Here is an 18,189-nt window from a genome sequence, read left to right as displayed (position 1 = left end):
TTGTTAATAGTGTGTCGTTCGTTATCTATGAGTTGTTTACAAACTTTACGACACTGAACATTGCATTGACTGATTTCATATAAGTTTCTCAGAAACAAAACTGTTTAATCCATTATATGGACACTGAAAAGATGAGCATAGTATCAACTACAGTCATGGGGCAAATTAGTCCGCTAAACCTGCCTATATTATTAGGCTTTTTTAATTTTTTATTTTTTTGCCTAAAAAAGCCTAATAATATAGGCAGGTTTAGCGGACTAGGGGCAAATGTATTTGTCACTGTTGTTTTTTCTTTATCCGTTACGTTCTTTTTGAGAAAACAACATTTCATTAGAAAGGAAAACTTTTTCGTTCTGTCACACGACTGTATTTTGCACAATTATTTCAAACTCAAAAATATCGTTTATCGTCAAAACTGGGATCAAATCCTTGGCTGGGACCAAACCTAGATACATATTGTATATGTATTTGCACCTGCAAGATCTAGATCTTTAGAGTGCTTTGGTTGGTGAGTTCGTTCCTTGCAAACGCAGAGGTGATTCTGACCACAGGAAAACCGAAAGTAGATTTTGGAAACCAGGAAGTTATTTTTAGTTTTTCGAGTAAACGAAACAGATTTGCATTTCTGAGAAACAATATTATACCGACAATATGGTGATTTTTCTCTGAACATCATTGGGGACGAACATTCGTCTATGTGTGAACTAAACCAGTAAGTTTCTTTTACATGAACAACTGTTATATATCTAAACGTAAACAACACTAAATAATTTGAGGATACACTGTACAAACTGTGTATTGACTGTTCTATACACTGAAGGTTATATTATCTCACTTGCGGTTGTATACAGGTAAGTCATCTAGTGCAGATGTTAATTCCTTAGTAAAATCTGTGTGCATACACAACACAGATTATAAGAATGAAGAATACAATTTACATGTGCATGTGTGTATATACAAATCTACATTATATTTTTGTGTATGGATTGAAGTTTTTTAGAAGATGCTTGACCGAAGAAAAAATAAACATATTCAGATATTTTAGAGTCCAGCCACAGGAGCTTGACGGTCTATGAATAATATATAGCACAAATATATACATACAGCTGTATGTGTAGAAACACTTATGAAATATTTATGTTGTATTTATTATATACATGCTATACATTATAGAGAGATCGTCAAGCTCCTCTGATCCAGGATACATTATAGGGCCTCTGATAACAGTTAGTTGATAACAAAATCTGTACAGTTTTTGTGAACATGCACACTGATAACAGCGTCAAGGATACACACATATGTATGTCTATAGCTATGATAAGGGATATAATGGAGGCTCAGATCGGAGGTCCCGGGTTCAGATCCCAGTCTAGCCTCTACATTTGCTCCTCTCCTATTATAGATGGAGGCCTGCAAAAGTTTAATCAAAAGTCAGCAAGTCTTGTTATTTTCATGTTTTCTGAATTGAAAATTAAAAAAAATAACCCAGACAAATGATACCAGACAATGTAGTATTGTTTGGAGTATGACTTAAATTAGCTACTGTTGTAGTGGAAAAGATATCACCTTCTGACTGACTTGTTGTGATATCTTTTCCGCTACAACAGTAACTAGACTTAAATAGACTTTGCCTGATGCCAAATCTATTGCTTTTTGCAATGAAATGTATTGAAATGAATGTATACAGATGGCTGATGGGGCATAATTAAGTCCAGTAAAAATACGAAAAATAGAGGCCTAACCTCCAAATAATTGCAACAGAATTTGTTTTCTGTTTTTTTGGGGGGTTGTAGAATCTTAGTATTTTCCCATGAAAAAAGTCCCCAAATATCATATGTTCAGAAAGTTGTTTTTTCAACACCCAAAAAATGAGAAAATATAAAGAAGTCACACTTTTGACCAGTACAATATCAGCTATTTTTGCAATACTTGAAATGTGAAATTTGGTATATAGTAAGACAAAATATAGGTTTGTACAAATAAGTTGAAGTGATATAATAATTTCAGTCGAGAAATAATGAAGGATGAAAACAGTCCAAAACCTTTTGAATTACGCCAGCATTACCATTTTTAGCTCGCCTATTCGAAGAATAGGGGGAGCTAATGTTGTCACCCCGGCGTCGGCATCGGCGTCAGCGTTGGCTTCCCATTTCACGTTAAAGTTTTTGAGCAAGTTTCTGTTTCGTCAATTGTTTAAGCTTCAACTTCTTCTGAATAGGCGAGCTTTGCTGTTCTCCAACAGCCCTTGTTGCTCTTTTTAGATGCAAACATTTATAAAATTTTACACTGAACAATATCAGTTTATGTTTTATGTCTTACTTTTTCTTTAATATTAATGCATGACTGATAATACATAAGCCTGGAAAAAAATAGATATCAACCTGCCAAGTTTACTGATCTTGCAAATTGAAGTGTTTTTATAAAGTGTAGATTTTGACAAAACACCAAATATGGTAGCTAATATTTCGGAAAATAGAAAAGCAAATGCTTCCAAAATTTTTTTATCCTTTCTTGTTTATTTTGTATTTGTTATTTTGATAATTTGTTGTAAAAGCGGTATAAATATGCACATATTAAGAAGTAAAATATCCCTATCACGTAAATTTGGCTAAATATCAAAATATGTCATAAATCTGCAACACAAAATTTTAAATTTTCAAACAGGCTTTATTCGATTTTCATAAAATTTGGCCAGTAAATCCATTAAAACTATGATAATTTTCAACTAAAAAATTGAAATTGAACTTTCATTTTATTATCATATTGAAAATTATGTAACCCCCATCCTGTTCCATTATGGAAAATGAAAACGTTACTTATTCAAATATGTTGATCAAAAGAAACTTTAATTTCACTTTATAAAGAACGCTATGTTTTGGTGGTAATATCTGCCAAAGGATTTTGCAATTAGTCACAAAATAGGTATTGAGAAAGATCATCAGACCAACATTGAGCAATCACATTATCTCAGCGAGTGAAAGTAAAATGTTTTATTTTTAATGCCATTAATCAACAAGTTTTATTTAAAAAGATTCCACCAAAATGAGTATCAATGGTATTGTTGATAATTACATTTTCTTACCTTAACAATTCAATTAAAAAGCATATTTGTCTGTTACAAGGACATACTTATGCAATTTTTATGTTTTCATACTTTTTCCCTGTGTTGATTTTAACTAATGTTTTTGGCAGTCTGTGCTGTCATTATAATGTTTTTGCCATACAGTAATTTTATAATATCTCATGATAGCTATTTAAATTTATATTTGGCTTCCAAGTTGGCCAATTAAGCAACTATCCCTATTTTCAGGTTTTTTGGTGACTTTTTTATTTGTGGCACTTTTTTCTTGTATGAAATAAAGTCAGATCTATATGAAAAACAAAGAAAAAATCAGTTGCAATTATTTTGGGGTAACACACTATCTTTACTGGACTAATTAATAGTTCAGCGAACACTATCAAATTTTTAAAACTTGAGTTCAACAAAGTCCCCAGGGCTGATTAAATGTGAAATTGCCCATTCAGCCATGTTTCACAATGTCATCAGAATTTTTGGTTAAAAAAAATCCTGATTAAATATCTACAGTAGGCCTTCTTCTAAAATTGATCTACCTCCACATTATCATTGATTTAGTTTTAGAGGTTGGAATAGGGGGTTGGGAGGGAGGGGGGTGGAAATCCAGCTATGATTTTATTATGAAGGATATTAGTTAGAACTTTATTAATTGTCTTTACTAAAATAATACATACACCACCATAAACACATTAGAACTTTTTACACATTACACAAGTTATATTTTGTTGAAATACAATAAAACCTGTTTTATAGAGAACATCTGTGTATTAAGAACACTTGTTTAAGGAGGCTCCCAAATGGTCATTTCCACACAAGTTGACATGTGTATCACAGTGTATGTAAACCCATGGGCTATAATGGCCATTTCGTCTTGGTTCCTTGGGTGGACTGTATAGACAGGTTTGACTGTCCCTTGGGTGGTCGTTATAGACAGGTTTGACTGTCCCTTGGGTGGTCAATACAGACAGGTTTGACTGTCCCTTGAGTGGTCTTAATAGACAGGTTTGACTTCCCTTGATTGGTTTTTATGGACAGGTTTGACTGTCCTTTGGGTGGTCTATATAAACAGGGTTGACTGTCCCTTGGGTGGCCATTATAGACAGGTTTGACTGTCCTTTGGGTGGTCTATATAAACAGGTTTGACTGTCACTTGGGTGGTCTTTATAGACAGGTTTGACTGTCCTTGGATGGTCTGTATAGACAGGTTTGACTGGCCATTGAGTGGTCTGTATAGACAGGTTTGATTGTTCCATGCGTGGTCATTACAGACAGGTTTGACTGTCCCTTGGGTGGTCTTTATAGACAGTTTTGACTGTCCCTTGAGTGGTTTTTATAGACAGGTTTGACTGTACCTTGGGTGGACTGTGTAGACAGGTTTGACTGTCCCTTGTATGGTCTGTATAGACAGGTTTGACTATGTGATTTGTGACCCCAGGAAAGCAGGCGATCCTTCCACATTTAGGTACTTATCACTTATTAACTCACCCCTGAAATTCAATAATTGACTGGTCTTGTCTTTGATTCAGAAGAGTCTAAATATGTCTTCAGGGTTGAATGAGTTTGAGCAGGTATTAATGAAATATTTGATTGAATACAATCTTTTTTTTCAATTTTAGATTGCAAAACGTTTCATGGAGGCTATCAAAAGATATGACATGAAATGAAGCAAGGATGTAGTTACAGCAATTTTTAGAAAATGACATCAGCTGTTTTCACCTGCTTTTGAAATCAATAATATAACTGTAAGATGTCAGGATCTGGCCATACATTATTATTGGGGAGTACTAGTGGCACAACCTTCAACGGCGACAGCAGTGGACAGATGAGGTGTTTACAGTCAAACGATTCCTCGTGTGAAGTCCCGATGGTATCAGGTAAGGCAAGTCTTGCCACTGTCCATCTCCACGGTGGATATACAGAAAGTCTTTCACTTGGAGACATGACCAAATCTGGGGAAGATATTATCAGAAAATTACTTGGCATTCACTACCCTACAATTGGACCGGCGGCCATTCACCTGTTTGGTTTGGCTGTGTTGGACACAAAGAAAAACGATCGCTTCATATGGAAAAGTCCAAGGTGCTTGATCAAAGAACTTCAAGGTCAAATAAAGAATGATGCCAATTTGAAGTTATATGTTCGTATGAGGTTTGTGCCTGCAAAAGATCGGCTGCCAAAACTGAACATTTTTGGAGAGGATGTGACAAGGTATCTATATCACCAGTTACGAGAAGATCTACTTAGTGAGAGAATTAAAAACATTTACGGCTCACGGAACCAACTCACCTCCCCAAAATGTCGAGGACTTGCGGTGCTAAATCTACTGATCGACAGCCGTGTCCAGAAAAAACCTGTGGAAACAATTCTGGATACGCGCAAACTTAAAGATTTTCTACCGCCAAGTGAATGTGTGGCTTTTTTGAAAAAAATGAAACTTGAAAAAAACATGAAAGATCACGTAAAGAAATTTGACCTGAGTCACCCGGAGAACAGTACGGATATCGAGGAGTTGATGCGAGGGTACATTCGGGACATACTCAAGGAGATCCTGGATTATAGCGTAGAACAGTACGATGCAAACACCTTTGATATGGCACAAAGTAATAATATACGCATACCGAAAAAAATTCTCATCGATATTCATCACAATCCCTCGGGTGTCTTTATAGATGGGGTAAGTAAACAGTTATTTACTATAATTATGTAAATTATTTAAAAAAAAATTTAACATGAGTATTACATTTGTTTTCTGAACTTTAAGCTTTTGAGAGTACCATACAAATTGTGTAGCTTTACTTGTTGTAAACCAACTTACTTTCGCGGCTACTAAATTTCTCGATTTCTATTTCAAAACAAGTTGGTGGAGATTAAAATTCATGGATTTGAAAAATGTCCAGAAATTCCTATGATGTAAATGTTAATTTGCGAAGATAAACTTACGCGAATTTACTTGAATCTAGAAATTGGCAAAAGTGAATACATGTTGCACGCAAAACAAATTTGGTAAATATATATTAAATAATCTCCAGTATTATAAGGTATAGCAGGTTATATTTTTAGCAGGGATGATTTCTTTTAATTTCGCAGGACAATCCTTTTAATGTGAAAACTTTATCTGCAAAATATTGAGAAATGACAAAGTTATGTATACCTGGCTAAAAACAAGATTGAAGTTTCTGCTTGTAGTGAAAATTGTATAAATGTACGCCTATATATCATACCATCTATACTGTACAATGATTTTCCATTGCTAATAATATCATTTCGTTCATTTGATTTGAACGTAACTTTTTATTTTTGATACTTTTCACACTGCGTCCATGGAACTCCCATCATTCTATTTCAGGAGTCTAAAGCAATCATTTTACATTAGAAAGCAGAAAACCTTTGTCAGGGAAAACCCTTTATTTTTACAAATAAACTATACATAGATACGACATTGATACATGAAAGCTTTAAGATACATTGATTGGGTCACTGATTACTGCATGAAAATATTTTTTTTTTAATGCGAAAAATACGAGAAGAGACAAAATTTGTTATGTTTTCTTCATTTTCGTACTTAAATTTTTTAATGATTCCACTAACAATATTAGCTCACATGGCCCAAAGGGCCGTTGAGCTTATGTCCTAGCACGGCATCTGTTGTACATGTGTGTCAGTCCCTCAACATTTCCTTTAAATCACTACTAGTCGTAGAGTTCTATATGGATTGTCACCAAAATTTAGAAACATCCTTGTGGGAAGGGAAACAGAATTTGTATATATTTTGGCTCTGACCCCCTGGAGCAGAAAAGTGGGGCCCAATAGGGAAATTAGAGGTAAATCTTAAAATTCTTTCAGAAAAGAAATAATGGAACTGTATTCAGAAAATTACTTGGCATTACAAACCAGCTGAGCGATATAGGTCCTCTTGAACTCTTTTTGAAACATGTGTTTAAAGTTAGCAATTATATGTGTTGATTTCGGTCTTAATGCTTACACAAGTTGATTAAAGACACAAAGCAATTTGTTTCCAATTGTTTAAAGATGCTCCACCGCTGACGAATGGTATTTTTTCATTATCAAAAACAAGAGCAGATGATTTAGTATTTTTCTTCACTTACAAAAGTTACTTACTTCACACCATTACCACCATTGAAAAGTTTAAGCTTCTAATTTTACTTCAAGTGAAAAATATGAAAAATAATTAATTGCATCCCGAAAAAATTCAATGGCACTATATTCTATACTGATTGCGCATGCATCAAAGGTAAAACAAATTATTTTATATTATTTTTTTTTTGTGATAATTAGGCATATATATACACGATTTAAAACACCAATTATTGTTCAAATGATGAATATCATTTATGCTCTGTCGGCGGTAGAGCATCTTGTTTTAGACTTACTGTTTAAGGCACATGCTTGTTTTAGACTTATTGTTTAAGACACATGCTTGTTTTAGACTTATTGTTTAAGACACATGCTTGTTTTAGACTTACTGTCTAAGACACATGCTTGTTTTAGACTTACTGTTTAAGACACATGCTTGTTTTAGACTTACTGTTAAAGACACATGCTTGTTTTAGACTTACTGTTTAAGACACATGCTTGTTTTAGACTTACTGTCTAAGACACATGCTAGTTTTAGACTTACTGTTTAAGACACATGCTTGTTTTAGACTTACTGTCTAAGACACATGCTTGTTTTAGACTTACTGTTTAAGACACATGCTTGTTTTAGACTTACTGTCTAAGACACATGCTAGTTTTAGACTTACTGTTTAAGACACATGCTAGTTTTAGACTTACTTTTATGTTTAAGACACATGCTTGTTTTAGACTTACTGTTAAAGACACATGCTTGTTTTAGACTTACTGTTTAAGACACATGCTTGTTTTTGACGTACTATCTAAGACACATGCTTGTTTTAGACTTACTGTCTAAGACACATGCTAGTTTTAGACTTACTGTTTAAGACACATGCTTGTTTTAGACTTACTGTTAAAGACACATGCTTGTTTCAGACTTACTGACTAAGACACATGCTAGTTTTAGACTTACTGTTTAAGACACATGCTTGTTTTAGACTTACTGTTAAAGACACATGCTTGTTTCAGACGTACTTTCTAAGACACATGCTCGTATTAGACTTACTGTCTAAGACACATACTTGTTTTAGACTTACTGTCTAAGACACATACTTGTTTTAGACTTACTGTCTAAGACACATGCTTGTTTTAGATTACTGTTTAAGACACATGCTTGTTTTAGACTTACTGTTTAAGCCACATGCTTGTTTTAGACTTACTGTTTAAGACATATACTTGTTTTAGACTTACTGTTTAAGCCACATGCTTGTTTTAGATTACTGTTTAAGACACATGCTTGTTTTAGACTTACTGACTAAGACACATGCTTGTTTTAGACTTACTGTTTAAGACACATGCTTGTTTTAGACTTACTGTTTAAGACACATGCTTGTTTTAGACTTACTGTTAAAGACACATGCTTGTTTTAGACTTACTGTTTAAGACACATGCTTGTTTTTGACGTACTGTCTAAGACACATGCTAGTTTTAGATTACTGTTTGAGACACATTCTTGTTTTAGATTACTGTTAAAGACACATACTTGTTTTAGACTTACTGTCTAAGACACATGCTTGTTTTAGACTTACTGTTTAAGACACATGCTTGTTTTAGACTTACTGTCTAAGACACATGCTAGTTTTAGACTTACAGTTTAAGACACATGCTTGTTTTAGATTACTGTTTAAGACACATGCTAGTTTTAGACTTACTGTTTAAGACACATGCTTGTTTTAGACTTACTGTTAAAGACACATGCTTGTTTTAGACTTACTGTTTAAGACACATGCTTGTTTTTGACGTACTGTCTAAGACACATGCTAGTTTTAGACTTACTGTTTAAGACACATGCTTGTTTTAGATTACTGTTTAAGACACATGCTTGTTTCAGACTTACTGACTATGACACATGCTTGTTTTAGAATTACTGTTTAAGACACATGCTTGTTTTAGACTTACTGTTTCAGACACATGCTTGTTTTAGACTTACTGTTAAAGACACATGCTTGTTTTAGACTTACTGTTTAAGACACATGCTTGTTTTTGACGTACTGTCTAAGACACATGCTAGTTTAAGACTTACTGTCTAAGACACATGCTTGTTTTAGATTACTGTTTAAGACACATGCTTGTTTTAGATAACTGTTAAAGACACATGCTTGTTTTAGACTTACTGACTAAGACACATGCTTGTTTTAGATTACTGTTTAAGACACATGCTTGTTTTAGACTTACTGACTAAGACACATGCTTGTTTTAGATTACTGTTTAAGACACATGCTAGTTTTAGACTTACTGTTTAAGACACATGCTTGTTTTAGACTAACAGTTTAAGCCACATGCTTGTTTTAGATTACTGTTTAAGACACATGCTTGTTTCAGACTTACTGACTATGACACATGCTTGTTTTAGAATTACTGTTTAAGACATATGCTTGTTTTAGACTTATTGTTTTAGACACATGCTTGTTTAAGACTTACTGTTTAAGCCACATGCTTGTTTTAGATTACTGTTAAAGACACATGCTTGTTTTAGACTTACTGACTATGACACATGCTTGTTTTAGAATTACTGTTTAAGACACATGCTTGTTTTAGACTTACTGTTTAAGACACATGCTTGTTTTAGACTTACTGTTAAAGACACATGCTTGTTTTAGACTTACTGTCTAAGACACATGCTTGTTTTAGACTTATTGTTTAAGACACATGCTTGTTTTAGACTTACTGTCTAAGACACATGCTTGTTTTAGACTTACTGTTTAAGACACATGCTTGTTTTAGACTTACTGTCTAAGACACATGCTAGTTTTAGACTTACTGTTTAAGACACATGCTTGTTTTAGACTTACTGTTAAAGACACATGCTTGTTTTAGACTTACTGTCTAAGACACATGCTAGTTTTAGAATTACTGTTTAAGACACATGCTTGTTTTAGACTTACTGTTAAAGACACAAGCTTGTTTTAGACTTACTGTTTAAGACACATGCTTGTTTTTGACGTACTGTCTAAGACACATGCTTGTTTTAGACTTACTGTCTAAGACACATGCTAGTTTTAGACTTACTGTTTAAGACACATGCTTGTTTTAGACTTACTGTTAAAGACACATGCTTGTTTCAGACTTTCTGACTAAGACACATGCTAGTTTTAGACTTACTGTTTAAGACACATGTTTGTTTTAGACTTACTGTTAAAGACACATGCTTGTTTCAGACGTACTGCCTGAGACACATGCTCGTATTAGACTTACTGTTTAAGACACATGCTTGTTTTAGACTTACTGTCTAAGACACATGCTTGTTTTAGACTTACTCACTAAGACACATGCTTGTTTTAGACTTACTGTCTAAGACACATGCTCGTATTAGACTTACTGTCTAAGACACATGCTCGTATTAGACTTACTGTTTAAGCCACATGCTTGTTTTAGACTTACTGACTAAGACACATGCTAGTTTTAGACTTACTGTTTAAGACACATGCTTGTTTTAGATTACTGTTTAAGACACATGCTAGTTTTAGATTACTGTTTAAGACACATGCTTGTATTAGACTTACTGACTAAGACACATGCTAGTTTTAGACTTACTGTTTAAGACACATGCTTGTTTTAGACTTACTGTTTAAGACACATGCTTGTTTTAGACTTACTGTTAAAGACACATGCTTGTTTTAAACTTACTGTTTAAGACACATGCTTGTTTTAGACTGACCGTTTAAGACACATGCTTGTATTAGACTTACTGACTAAGACACATGCTAGTTTTAGACTTACTGTTTAAGACACATGCTTGTTTTAGATTACTGTTTAAGACACATGCTAGTTTTAGATTACTGTTTAAGACACATGCTTGTATTAGACTTACTGACTAAGACACATGCTAGTTTTAGACTTACTGTTTAAGACACATGCTTGTTTTAGACTTACTGTTTAAGACACATGCTTGTTTTAGACTTACTGTTAAAGACACATGCTTGTTTTAAACTTACTGTTTAAGACACATGCTTGTTTTTGACGTACTGTCTAAGACATATGCTAGTTTTAGACTAACTGTTTAAGACACATGCTTGTTTTAGACTTACTGTCTAAGACACATGCTTGTTTTAGACTTACTGTCTAAGACACATGCTAGTTTTAGACTTACTGTTTAAGACACATGCTTGTTTTAGACTTACTGTCTAAGATGCATGCTCCTTTCTATTCATTTCAGATATTTTTATGCTTTAATACACATGCTCATAATCTTTGTGTCTTTCAGCTGCCTTTCTCTAGAATTGAGGATCTTTATTCTGCCAGTATCACGCCTAGTTATACATCAAACACCTGGAATGTACATGTGGACCGTAACAATGGCCGACCAGAGGTAAGAATGGAGTTTCATTTGACATCATCACCCAACATTAGACAAGTGGATAGATAACACTTCCTTCGATTGGTGTTAAGGAATTCAGATCCAACAGCTTCATTTTAGTAAATTTATATATATATTCCGTCTTTGCATATTACAGAGTTACATCCCTTGTATGTAGGTATTGATTGTTATGTAATTATTTTGTGATTGCAATTCACATTGTTTCCTCCGAAAAATATAACATTACACTCACAAACACATGATTTCACAATCAATACCTACCCACAAGGGCAGATACCTCTGTAATATGCAAATACAGACACATTTGATGCTGAATACAATCGTAACTTAAATATAAATTAATTATGTTCCTTTCTGACTTACTTCCCATTTTTAAGTGTCTCTCCTGTTGAATTACTAACCTGATTGTTTAATGATTTCTCTGTCTTATGAACACAAAAACCCCTCGGGTAGTTGCTAAGTGTTGTTTCTAGGGTGATCCTGGCCTCCTTTAATAGGATCTAAAACAAAATAGAGTTGCTTATGGAGTAACTTATTTTGCTGAACTACCTCCCTTTGTTGAATTATTGCCCTTGTTGAATTATTGCCCTCGTTGAATTACCTCCCTTTTTATTTTCATCTGACAGGTTCTGGAATTTGAAAGTCAGGAATTAGCACAGTCATTTGTGTCATGCTTGGATGGATACTATCGACTCACTCATGACTTTTACTTCAGTTTGTGTCGTGATATGGAACCACTGTCACTGCGATCACTCAAGCAGATCAAATCTCATGGACCAATGGAGTAAGTAATAAATATTGAATACAATAAAAGAGAGACACATGCACACACAAGCTTCTGGTCATTTGTATTACGCATGCACCCCTGAAACTTCACAATGGACTGCTATATTCTTTGATTAAGAAGTGCCTAAATGTGTCTTCAGAGGTGAATGAGTTGGTTCAAGAGCAGAATACTTTTTACTACTACCACTGCTAAGTGAGAAACAAAATATAGTGGTTATTCATTCAAAGGAACTTTACAACAGAATGAAAGAGTATGATTACTGATCGACAGATTTTGATATGTTATAGGAAGTTTGTTTCTAAGATTAACATTTAGAGAGAAATCTGAAGTAAGTACTTGTACTGTGATATTTGATGCACATAGTGGCAGCATAGTATATTATATAATGGTAATGCCAATATTTTCCGATACATTATTCAGGCTTTAACTTTTAAATCTTATTATTTTTTTCAGAACCACCTGTGCTATCGAGAAACTGTCATCTAAGATGGATGACCAGGAATGCTATTACCTGTGTAAACAGGATATAAATGACTTTGATAAGTTCATCCTGGTGTATCCGTCCCGGGGTCAAATAATGACAGAACATGTACAACAGGTGCAGGGCATGTTCTACTTACTCCGGGACAAGGAGATGTTTGATTCAGACCCTGGCAAACTTGTACCCCACCTTCTACAAACTGAGCACAACAACAATATTCTCTCCAATAACATGATACGTCTGAGTCCAAAGTGTAAGAATTATCTCCCTTTTACTTTAAAACAAATAAATAGGTCACCAAGGTGTCCATACATGCCATACCTCCCGGCGTGAGACAAAACCTCCCATATTTTAAAGCCTTTTATTGTCTTCCGGCAGGAGAGTTTAAATTCCCGTATTCTATAAACCCCTCCGTTTTATTTTCGTCGCCACATTTCTGTACATGCTAGGTTAATTTTAGCACGAGAGTAACCACTCCCTGACCCATTGACCAACACCCAAGTGGCCCTAATTAGCAGCCTTGGGCTATTCTACCTTGGCTTGTGGTGTCACTTTCACTCACGTCTGTGTATTACGTAAACTGAAGTCAAGCAAACAAGAAAAAGAAACCTAGAAAACAATCAGCTGGCCTTTCAATAAATTTTATGACTACAGCTAGTGAACATTACAACAAAACAAATACTGCTTACAACTGTGAATGATTTACTCACGTTTTTAATGTTAAATAGGCCTATCTGTATTTGATGGATGTCACAAACTTTGCAATCGTAATGGCCGCCATTTTGGGTAATTGTAATAGATGATCCAGATTTTATAGAATTTCCGGATTTCCTAATAACCACGTTTTTAAAAATGGAAAAAGTATTATTTTTGTTAGAATTTCTGTGTGAATTTATTTTTAGAAAAAAATTATATTAATAATGAAAAATTATCAATAGTAACTGAATTTAAATAAATAAAATTAAAAAGAAATTTACTTTTTTTCTCTATCAGATTGAATTACATTTTGAATACTACTGTAACAATTCTGTTTTTTTTTTAATTTAGTGCTTGTAAATTTAAGAACTTTATCTAAGTTAATTATCCGTTATTGTGAAAGATTATTAAAAAGCCCAGTCTAATATTTCAAACAATAAAACTGCTCCAGAACTGGGTGTATATAGGGATGTGACTACTTTTGCAAAACCACACATTCCTTTATTTCAGTAAAATTCAATATGAATGCAGAATTTTATCATAAAAAAGCAGATATTTAATTTATTCATATATGTCGCGCGTATACCTCCCTCTTTTGAGACCAAATTCCCTTAAAATGGTTATCAATCTCCCTTATCACCCCTAGAAAAATATGGCATGTATGGTGTCAACATCTAATTGTCATCAATTCTGGTTGTTATGTATTTGTATCTTTAAGAATGACTTGGAGTTTATATATCTATTGAAGCATATGTTGTGTTTTGTGAAGAGAATTTGTTTTTCAAGCTTTATATGGAATCCTGACAAAAAGTACTTTCAGTACTTTGATTTATTACAGTTGTCCTTCAATCGGCCAAATGTTAGTACTTTCACTTCTTTGATTTGTCAATTAATCAGCAAAAGTGCTTTCACTACTTTGATTTGTCATGTATCCCTCCTCTGAAGGAAGAGGAAATATTGTGCAAGGCTGATTAACCAGAGGTATTACTTCTTCTGATTCTTAACAGCTAACTGTGGAGTGTTGCTGCTTGAATGAATCATGAAAATATAAAAGCCAAGGTTTTATATATTCATATTGAAAAAAAATAGTTTGGGTCATGCGAAAGTTTTGATCCAAGTGCTACGCCCATGGGGGTCAAAATATTGCAATATGTATTGCAATACACTTTTACCGTATCATGGCACCCCTAATTTTAACACACCCTGTTGACTGCTGTTCCATGTATATCCTTAAATGCAAGGAACAATGCACTGTAAATTGGTCACTATGACCTCATGCTCACAGGTCAAGTGAGGTCAAACTTTTGTTCTGGCATAAAACTTATTATCAGAGGTCAAATGTCTTTTCAATGACATCACATCAAAATGATGTCATTGGTCTCTCATTTCTTATCTATGATTTATTTCAGATGAAGCGTGTGGTGTGTTGAAAAGGTTGTTTATGGATGAGAAGGAAGCCATCCCTGAAGAAGACCAGCAACAGAAAGATGAGAATGTGTTGTCACGGCAACCAGTTATAATCCCCGAATCTCATCTCAGATTGAAGAAAGTTGTTGGTATGTAACTCTGTAAAAAGATGAAAAAAAGTCTTTATTGCTATTTTTAGAAAATAATTGTCATTACTTTAGCAGCTCCATTTTACAGAAATTTATGAAAAGAATCAGATTGCCTAAAACAGTTTTGTGGTATTAATAGGTCAAGAACAAGTTCATTCTTGTTCTTTTTAGAAAAGAATAGTTTGCTGTCTTATTGCTAAACTGTTTGAAGAATCAAAATGGTGTGACCAAGCTTTAATTTCATGTCTCATTCAAGGTCGCTGCAGTTATTTCCAGAAAATCTCTCTTAGTAAATTAGGGACTTCATATATTCTATTTCTGTTAACCTGAAAAATTCTGCAGTTATATAATGATCATGAATAAAAACAATCTTTTAAAAGTTTGAATTTCAGGCCATTAGTTATACATATTTAGTTCTTAACTCATTGGGTTTTCCCATGGATCGATAAACCTGGTCATTAAGGGGAGACAACTCTTTATTGTTTTCACAGGGATTGGTAAATTCACGGAGGTGTGCGAAGGTTTGTACAAGGATAGTCAGCCTGTTGCTGTGAAGAGTCTGAGGACGAGGACATCACCGAACCAGCTATACAATTGTCAGGAGGTATGATGTACATGTCAGCAACAGTTGGATGGGGGTGGGAGTGGGGGAGACGGGGGGAGGTAACAAGGGGGGGGGGGGAGAGGTAACAAGGGGGAGGGGCGGTTACAATGGAGTACAATAAATAACAGCAATGTATGAATAAAGTATAACAATAATGTAGTCTAGTTATTGAACCACATCATTTTTTTCTGTCATCTGCAACAATTACAGAATTTTAATCTACATACATAATGCATGTAAACGCTGCAAATGAAATATTGTGTTATTTGATTGATTACACAATTTTGTGCAAAAGAAAATGAATTAGTTCCAGGATTATTGATGGTACTAATGGCAATTTTAATACTGAATAATAAACATTTTATAGCATGGGTTTAAAAAATTCAGTACAAGTATTTCATTGATAATTAACTTTTCATATATGGTATTTAATTGCAGTTCATGGTTCTATAAATACAATAGTTTGCTCTTCCAATTTCAGCCTTTCCTGTACGCACTACGACAACAAATGAAATTTCGTGAAGTACAGGAGCCTACTTATTTTGCTGGAATTATAGGAGTTTGTATGACGATGCCAATTAAAATTGTAATGAACTATGCCAAGGAGGGATCGTTATCGCATTTCTTCTCAAATCGTAGAACAGATCAGCCCATCTACATCCGCCATCTTGTGTACGCTGCTTTACAGGTGGCACAAGGACTTTATCAACTGGTAACTATAGCAACATAAAGTATTGTATTCCGTCTTTGCAAATGACAGAATTTTTTTCCTTGCTGGAAAGAATTGGTTGTGACGTCATTATTTTGTGAACAAAATTCAAATCGCTTGAAACATATGACTGTGCACTCTTAAAAACACAACATCACTTTAGATACCTACCTGCAAGGACAGATAACTCTTTTAATATACAATGACAAAATTTGCTAACCAGAGGAAACCTGACAAAATTGTTTTTTGAAAGTCTTATTAATTTTGTATTCTGAGAGTTTGTCCAAATTTACTATACATGTTATACATGTATGTTAGATATGGTGAGTGAGATACTATATAGAGAAACAGAAAACTTCTAGTTTGTTTAAATCAACATTGACAGCAAGAAGACAATGTTAAGGGGTTGAAAGTTGGGACAAAAATGGACATATTACTTCTATTATATTGAAGAATTTTAGTGACCATTAACTTATTCAGAATGAACCCTTCCAGCTTTGGAATCAGAAGAGTTTAAATGTGTCTATAGGGGTGATTGGGTTATGACTCGTGACCTTGTTACATATTGTGGTTCTGGTATTCATTCTACTGTTATAAAGTTTTGATCACAGCTATTAAATTTTGTGATATCCATTTAAGAACAAAATATTGAAAAGATTAACTTACGCATATTTAAAGATTGAAGGGAAATGAAAGTAATAAGTGATGTAGGTATTAACACGGAGATCAACTTTCAAGAATATACAAATTTAAATTACATGCAAAAAAGGAAATTTGTTTACACTGTGTAAGAGTCTTATTGATAATTGTTTATCCAGCACATGTGGCAAGTTGCTAGGTACTAATTAACTGCTGGTTGGTGGTTTTTCTCCGGGTACTCTGGCTTTCTTCCACCATCTAAACCTGGCACGTCCTTACATGACCCTGGCTGTTAATAGGATATTACACTAATCAAACTAGACCATGCTATGATACTAAACAATATGTTGTTTTATGCTTACAGGAAGAGAGAAATCTTCACCACGGCAACATCTGCTGTCAAAATATCCTCGTATATGTATACGACATTAATGAGATAGTCGTTAAGATCGGAGACCCGGGCATGGTACAAGTCTACAACAGCCCTTCGATGGCTGACAGTGAAAAGGTCAACAAGAAAAGGTGTGTGTCAACTCAGAAAAACCTTGACCTTGGCCTGATTGATTTTCATCGGGCAAAGTTAAAGGTCAAAGGTTACAGAGATATGATTTATTAAGTACAAGCATTTTTGGTGGATCCAGTTTGTGTCATCATCACTGGAGATTTATAGACTGTGTTTGGGAATTGTCTGAAGACATCTTCATTATTACTATTATAACAGTCTAGATATCAACATCCAGATCATGGTATAATGCACTATAAATCAACTTTCTTACGTGTACGATTTACTTTCCGTGAATTTTGCAATCTAAGAAAATTTGCAAAAGTTAATCTCCATGAATTATGTAGATAGGAATATCTATTCAAATTTCAAATCTGTGAATGTTATTCTTATTTAACTGGTTTTTAAATTAAAATTGAAAATTTTAGTTATCGAGAAAGATAGTTTTTTTTTTCTTTAAAAAACAGGTATTAGTCTAAACTGGATTCCTGTCTATACTTACTTGATTGTAGAGCTGCGGATTTTCCTTATTAATTTGGTTTAATAGTTTAAATCTGTATAATCCAATAACATGGCTATCCCGGCCAAACAGGCTAGCAAAGGTGACATCTTGTTTATATATATACAAGTTACACTGTACATTGTCAAAGGTGCTACAACGAATGGTAATTCTTACATATTAAAAAC

General features: G+C 34.0%; 1 protein-coding gene across 1 annotated transcript in view; it reads left to right on the top strand.

Annotated features, from left to right (window-relative positions):
* The first annotated feature begins 556 nt into the window (after positions 1-556).
* Positions 557-18,189, top strand: part of LOC138308775 (tyrosine-protein kinase JAK2-like) — a 34,089-nt gene continuing 16,456 nt past the window's right edge. The window contains exons 1-9 of the mRNA XM_069249791.1: positions 557-712; positions 4,693-5,750; positions 11,415-11,519; positions 12,155-12,312; positions 12,769-13,049; positions 14,902-15,048; positions 15,540-15,652; positions 16,134-16,364; positions 17,365-17,522. Coding sequence (XP_069105892.1) covers positions 4,824-5,750; positions 11,415-11,519; positions 12,155-12,312; positions 12,769-13,049; positions 14,902-15,048; positions 15,540-15,652; positions 16,134-16,364; positions 17,365-17,522 — 2,120 coding nt within the window. The 5' untranslated portion in view covers positions 557-712; positions 4,693-4,823. The remainder of the gene's footprint in view (positions 713-4,692; positions 5,751-11,414; positions 11,520-12,154; positions 12,313-12,768; positions 13,050-14,901; positions 15,049-15,539; positions 15,653-16,133; positions 16,365-17,364; positions 17,523-18,189) is intronic.

The sequence above is a fragment of the Argopecten irradians genome, chromosome 15, assembly GCF_041381155.1.
Source record: "Argopecten irradians isolate NY chromosome 15, Ai_NY, whole genome shotgun sequence".
NCBI classification, from domain to species: domain Eukaryota; kingdom Metazoa; phylum Mollusca; class Bivalvia; order Pectinida; family Pectinidae; genus Argopecten; species Argopecten irradians.
Note: the sequence above shows the minus strand (reverse complement) of the source record. Positions and strands in the feature narration are given on the sequence as shown.